This window comes from Littorina saxatilis, linkage group LG9, assembly GCF_037325665.1.
Source record: "Littorina saxatilis isolate snail1 linkage group LG9, US_GU_Lsax_2.0, whole genome shotgun sequence".
NCBI classification, from domain to species: Eukaryota; Metazoa; Mollusca; class Gastropoda; order Littorinimorpha; family Littorinidae; genus Littorina; species Littorina saxatilis.
The window spans coordinates 14,608,219-14,615,718 of record NC_090253.1 but is presented as its reverse complement, the minus strand read 5'-3'; the positions used below and the strand labels follow the sequence as shown (position 1 = coordinate 14,615,718).

Below are 7,500 nucleotides of genomic sequence, written 5' to 3'. Positions count from 1 at the left end.
AAAATGGCATTGCGTTCAGTTTCATTCTGTGAGTTCGACAGCTACTTGACTAAATGTTGTATTTTCGCCTTACGCGACTTGTTTTTTAAATGAGCCATCAAATACAAAAACAAGTCGCGTAAGGCGAAAATACAACATTTAGTCAAGTAGCTGTCGAACTCACAGAATGAAACTAAACGCAATGCAACGCAGCAAGACCGTATACTCGTAACATCGTCAGTCCACCGCTCACGGCAAAGGCAGTGAAATTGACAAGAAGAGCGGGGTAGTAGTTGCGCTGAGAACGATAGCACGCTTTTCTGTACCTCTCTTCGTTTTAACTTTCTGAGCGTGTTTTTAATCCAAACATATCATATCTATATGTTTTTGGAATCAGGAACCGACAAGGAATAAGATGAAAGTGTTTTTAAATTGATTTCGACAATTTAATTTTGATAATAATTTTTATATATTTAATTTTCAGAGCTTGTTTTTAATCCAAATATAACATATTTATATGTTTTTGGAATCAGCAAATGATGGAAAATAAGATGAACGTAAATTTGGATCGTTTTATAAAAGAAATATTTTTTTTACAATTTTCAGATTTTTAATGACCAAAGTCATTAATTAATTTTTAAGCCACCACGCTGAAATGCAATACCGAAGTCCGGGCTTTGTCGAACAATACTTGACCAAAATTTCAAACAATTTGGTTGAAAAATTAGGGCGTGACAGTGCCGCCTCAACTTTCACGAAAAGCCGGATATGACGTCATCAAAGACATTTATCAAAAAAATGAAAAAAGTATGGGGATATCATACTCAGGAACTTTCATGTCAAATTTCATAAAGATCGGTCCAGTAGTTTGGTCTGAATCGCTCTACACGCACGCACACACACACACACACACACACACATGTATACACACACACATACACCACGACCCTCGTCTCGATTCCCCCCTCGATGTTAAAACATTTAGTCATAACTTGACTAAATGTAAAAAGGAGAACAAAATGTAACGGTCTTTCAGAAGATTCGTTTTTTTGTTAATTAAATTACAATAAAAACTACCTTTATGTTAAACTTCAAAGTCTTCTTTAACTTCAAACACAAAAAGGAAGACATAATGGGTGTCTTTGTTAGGATTTGGTTACATGTTATGAACACACCCAAGCTAAACAATCGCGCCGCGGAGGCTATTTTTTGGAAGTCCGGGAACGGAGGCGCACGCTTCGTACATCCTTGAATATACGGGGTGATCTTTATTTTTTCAGAACTTTGACCATGATATTTTGCAGTGAACAAGTCAGCATGGCCATCTCAGAGTTGTGCCTTCCATTCTGTGCAGCACACACCCACTCAATTACCTGTTCACTACTCTTACGGGGTAGAATGTACTATTCAAAATAACATTAATAATGTGATTCCTCAGCTGATATTTTGAATTCCAAATTGTACGTGTGGCTGATAAATAATCTGCCCCAAACAGCTAAACTTTTGCACTTTTTTGCGCCCTCCAAAAGGACTTTTCTTCACACCAAATTACCTGGATTGAGGGAGCTAGCTCTAATCTCTCAAATCATAACAAAATTATCTCGATACATTCACAACACAAACACACACACACACACGCACGCACGCACACACACACACACACACACACACACACACACACACGCACGCACACACACACACACACACATACCGACACACACACACACGCACGCACTCATACATACACACACAAACATGTACACACACACACACACACACACACACACACACACACACACACACACACACCTGCTGCCTAGAGTAGAGAGACAAACAAGTCATGGTCAGAAAATTAGGACATTTAAACACCTTTATCCTTCCAAGATTAGTTCACAAAACGACCCCATAACCTAGTTTTGTTTTTTCCAAAAGAGAATGCATTGAGTTCCATTTTGACCTAGGCTTTTTGTATACCTTACCCACGTGACTTTTTTGGAGTCACTCAGCTGTCCGTGGGAAGTAAGATGGCGGGTATGTGCCGGCTGTTAAGATGTCTGGTTTTATCCTCTCTGGTTCTGTCAGCTTTGTGCAATGGAATCTTGTACCCCAGAGATTCCGAGAGCCGCATGATCAAGAACCTGGATGGAATGTGGAACTTCAGAGCTGACGACTCGTCCGACAGAAACCAGAGTTTCCACGATAAGTGGTGGACGAATCCTCTGTCTGATGTATGTAGCGTATACCGGTCTTTCTTAACGTTGTATTTTAAAATGTAATCATCGTTTTCCGTATGAAAAGACGAAAAGGTATGGTGTTGGAACGTTAATTATTGACAAAACAAAACGTTATGTTCCAACAACATACCTTTCTTGTTTTTTGATTCAGTGAAATTTGGAAGGTTGGCAACTAGTCAATTTGGTTTTGGATTCAGTTTCATCCCTTTCCGTTCAAACTGCTGTTCTAAACATCCACAATACTCGGAACTGTCCAGGCTATTGCAATAACCAACAGCCTGCCAGCTCTCTGTGCAAAGTCAAAACCTTTTTGGTGCTAAAAGTTTTCATTATTAAATCCAATGCCAGCACACATAACAGGAAAAACGGTTTCGTTAAATCTCACTCAGAAGTGTCAGCACGGGAATGAGCTAGTTTTAGTGCATGATTGATGTGGGTCAAAGCGTTGTTGATATTAAACATGTCCTCTTGTTGTGTACTTGTCTTCTCTTTTAATTCAGACACATTTTATACACCGCGAAAGGTTTCACTTTCAGAGCAATTACGTTGCAAAAAAATACTAAAATGAAAGACCGAATGGTCGATGAAGAAATCAAACAGCTGATCTAGGCAACATTTTAAGCAGGGAAACAAGCCACAATGCGACGATTGACCTGAAATCTTTCAGATAACGTTTGCAAGGCCAAACAGTGCCATTGTTTCATGCCACGTATTTACAGAGTATTGCTGGTGTTGAAAAAAGTTCACAGTCAACTCTTATCAAACTCCCACGTACACTCGTGTTTTTGCACGAGTGGAATTTTACGTGTATGGCCGTTTATAACCCCACCATTAAGGCAGCCATACGCCGCTTTCGGAGGAAGCATGCTGGGTATTTTCGTGTTTCTATAACCCACCGAACTCTGACATGGATTACAGGATCTTTTCCGTGCGCACTTGACCTTGTGCTTGCTTGTACACACGAAGGGGGATAAGGCACTAGCAGGTCTGCACATAAGTTGACCTGGGAGATCGGAAAAATCTCCACTCTTAACCCACCAGGCGGCCGCGGCCGGGATTCGAACCCTCAACCTTCGTCAACTCTTATCAATATCAAGAGCAGTTTCTTGTACTTTTTCTGTTTGCATAGTCAACACTAAACCAGTAACAGTTTCTCTCTTCTTGTGTGTGTTCAATTTCGTTATTATATTATCCCATTGCTAGAAATATTTGTGTTGCTTCCTCCCAGTGGAAAACTAGAAGGGGCAGGAGTCGAATGTGGGTGTTTAGGTGTAATAAGCCGTCTGCATTAAAATTTAGAGAAAAAAATGGCCGAGGTCGTTTAGGTGGCACAGCGCTGACACTTTGGTGGGACATGGATACCGTCTCTGAAGCAACCAATAAAGTTCACCCGTTCCTTTGTCGGCCTGGGGCGGGTACGTACCTCATTGGTGAGCTCTGGCGTTACAAACCAGTTTCTGACCGTCTCTCGGGATTCCAGTGAGTTAAAAGTAGAACATTTTATAATCAATATTACACTCGTTGTTGTTGTTGTTGTTGTTGTTGTTGTTGTTGTTGTTGTTGCTGTTGTTGATGTTGTTGTTATTGTTGTTGATGTTGTTGCTGTTGTTGTTGTTGTCGTCGTCGTTGTTGGTGTTGGTGTTGTTATTGTTGTTGTTGTTGTTGTTGTTGTTGTTGTTGCTGCTGCTGCTGCTGTTGTTGCTGTTGTTGTTGTTGTTGTTCAAATATCGAAAAGCTCGCTTTCCCTTGCTTTTCAATATTTAACAAGTCGCGTAAGGCGAAAATACAATATTTAGTCAAGTAGCTGTCGAACTCACAGAATGAAACTGAACGCAACGCAACGCAGCAAGACCGTATACTCGTAGCATCGTCACTCCACCGCCCGTGGCAAAGGCAGTGCCCGTGGAATTGACAAGAAGAGCGGGGTATTCGTTGCGCTAAGAAGGATAGCACGCTTTTCTGTACCTCTCTTCGTTTTAACTTTCTGAGCGTGTTTTTAATCCAAACATATCATATCTATATATTTTTGGAATCAGGAACCGACAAGGAATAAGATGAAAGTGTTTTTGAATTGATTTCGAAAAAAAAAATTTGATAATAATTTTTATATATTTAATTTTCAGAGCTTGTTTTTAATCCGACTATAACATATTTATATGTTTTTGGAATCAGCAAATGATGGAGAATAAGATAAACGTAAATTTGGATCGTTTTATAAATTTTTATTTTTTTTTACAATTTTCAGATTTTTAATGACCAAAGTCATTAATTAATTTTTAAGCCACCAAGCTGAAATGCAATACCGAACCCCGGGCTTCGTCGAAGATTACTTGACCAAAATTTCAACCAATTTGGTTGAAAAATGAGGGCGTGACAGTGCCGCCTCAACTTTCACGAAAAGCCGGATATGACGTCATCAAAGACATTTATCAAAAAAATGAAAAAAACGTTCGGGGATTTCATACCCAGGAACTCTCATGTCAAATTTCATAAAGATCGGTCCAGTAGTTTAGTCTGAATCGCTCTACACACACACACACACACACAGACAGACGCACATACACCACGACCCTCGTTTCGATTCCCCCTCAATGTTAAAATATTTAGTCAAAACTTGACTAAATATAAACAAGTCGCGTAAGGCGAAAATACAATATTTAGTCAAGTAGCTGTCGAACTCACAGAATGAAACTGAACGCAATGCAACGCAGCAAGACCGTATACTCGTGGTCCACCGCTCACGGCATAGGCAGTGAAATTGACAAGAAGAGCGGGGTAGTGGTTACGCTATGCTGCATAGCACGCTTTTCTGTACCTCTCTTCGTTTTAACTTTCTGAGCGTGTTTTTAATCCAAACATATCATATCTATATGTTTTTGGAATCAGGAACCGACAAGGAATAAGATGAAAGTGTTTTTAAAACGATTTCGAAAAAAAAATTTTGATAATAATTTTTATATATTTAATTTTCAGAGCTTGTTTTTAATCCGAATATAACATATTTATATGTTTTTGGAATCAGCAAATGATGGAGAATAAGATAAACGTAAATTTGGATCGTTTTATAAATTTTTATTTTTTTTTACAATTTTCAGATTTTTAATGACCAAAGTCATTAATTAATTTTTAAGCCACCAAGCTGAAATGCAATACCGAACCCCGGGCTTCGTCGAAGATTACTTGACCAAAATTTCAACCAATTTGGTTGAAAAATGAGGGCGTGACAGTGCCGCCTCAACTTTCACGAAAAGCCGGATATGACGTCATCAAAGACATTTATCAAAAAAATGAAAAAAACGTTCCGAGATTTCATACCCAGGAACTCTCATGTCAAATTTCATAAAGATCGGTCCAGTAGTTTAGTCTGAATCGCTCTACACACACACACACACACACAGACACACACACAGACACACACACACACGCACACACGCACATACACCACGACCCTCGTTTCGATTCCCCCTCGATGTTAAAATATTTAGTCAAAACTTGACTAAATATAAAAAGCGACTCATGTAAACCTGGTATGACAAGCCTTGTAGTTTTCTCTGTGCCTACTGTTTGATAAAATGCACTATAGCCGGCCAAACTTTCACTTCAGACAGGTGACGTCATGGTTATGCCAGTACCTTCCAGTTTCAATGACATCACCAACGACAAACTTCTGCGGGATTTCGTGGGCTGGGTCTGGTATGATCGGCAGTTCTACGTCTCCCAGTCCTGGCAGAATCAACGCGTTGTCTTGAGGTTCGGCAGTGCCAACTACCGAGCTATTGTGGTGAGTACGATGCGTAATTATAATGCTCCACGAAAGCGTGTCCGTGTGGACAGCACGGGATGATAGTGTGATAGGGTGGAGTGGAAGGGGGGGAAATAGGCCAGGAAGCATAAATGAGACGCCAAGACAGAGGTTGCGATAACGTGACTATTAATTAACGTACACCAGAAGCAAACACCAGAAAGTAGACACCAGAAAGCAGTGTAGATTCTCCTCAGTGAGCACACGTAAAAGGAACACAAAACCTGCTGCTGACGATAGTCGCGAAACACAAGAGCACAGGTTTCGGAATTCAGTTACAACCACAAGTCGACCGACACATATGAGCAGCACACAGCTCAGTATTACAAATCGCGTTCTCTCCTCTAGCCTAAATGGTCAGTCTTTTAAAGGCTGATCACTTCCGATACCCTGTGGCGATAAGCCAATAGGGAGGATACCTAGGTGTCAGACAACGGGGGGCGTTCTACTTAAGATTGCCTGCCAAATGAAAGGGATCGTTAAAGAGGCAGAAATCGTTACAGAGGTGTCACACACCGGAAATATTACAAGTAGTTACACTAGCTGAAGGGGGAAGAGGGGCCTGTCTGCCGTGCACACCGGAAATATTACGCACACCGGATAAGGCTCATTAGATTACAACCAGTTACAAAGAAGGGGGGGAGGGGTAAAAGACTAAAACCTCCAAGCCACTTGGCATCTTCTATGATGTACCCTGTCAAAAGAAATGACACCCACTTGACAAACCGCCGAGTCCAACGATACCCAGACAGTCTGGCGGCACATTACATAACGACCACCTAAATCTGAGATAAGAGGTTAGAAAGGAATCCGGTCAAGAGTCTACCCTACGATAGTAAACACACAATAATCCTAGCGGGAGACACAACTTGGGTCAGGGGAAGATAATAGACAGGGGAGGCAACTGGGTCGGGCAGGAGATAATTACACAAAAAAGACTGGATACGCCACTTGGCTACATCCCCCCCAGCTCTATACCAACTGCGTCCTCGCAGGTACAGCGCCTGGGGAATAGCTGAAAATGACATCTATAAATCAAACACAAGTTCACCCAAGTGAAACAACAAATAAAATCAGAAACAGTCACGGATGACACGCACAGTCACCCAACCCATTCATAAAAGACACAATACAACAGGCAATCAATAATCATAGTGTACACACAGTCTCTTAGCAGAACACGAAAAGTCTCACAAATGACACATTGCCCACATGACAGCAGCACACTGTTAACCTGACTGTTCACTGTAGACGGATGGCGGGGACCTGACAGCGACACACTTATTATATTACACACAAGTCCGTCTGTTCAAAATAATCACGTTTATTACAGCACTACTCAGAACGAAAACAGTCGTTCCCGTATTCGGTGCGAGCGGCGAACTACATACACAGCAGCCGGAGGAGGAACCAGAGGTTCCGGGTCTCTAGCAAGAGGCTGGTCTTGAACACGTGCTGGAGGTGCCTGTGGATCAGGAACTGGTG

General features: G+C 41.2%; 1 protein-coding gene across 1 annotated transcript in view; it reads left to right on the top strand.

Moving 5' to 3' along the window:
* Positions 1-1,962: 1,962 nt before the first annotated feature.
* Positions 1,963-7,500, top strand: part of LOC138975355 (beta-glucuronidase-like) — a 23,636-nt gene continuing 18,098 nt past the window's right edge. The window contains exons 1-2 of the mRNA XM_070348016.1: positions 1,963-2,207; positions 5,818-5,994. Of these exons, the coding sequence (XP_070204117.1) occupies positions 2,004-2,207; positions 5,818-5,994 (381 nt within the window). The 5' untranslated portion in view covers positions 1,963-2,003. The remainder of the gene's footprint in view (positions 2,208-5,817; positions 5,995-7,500) is intronic.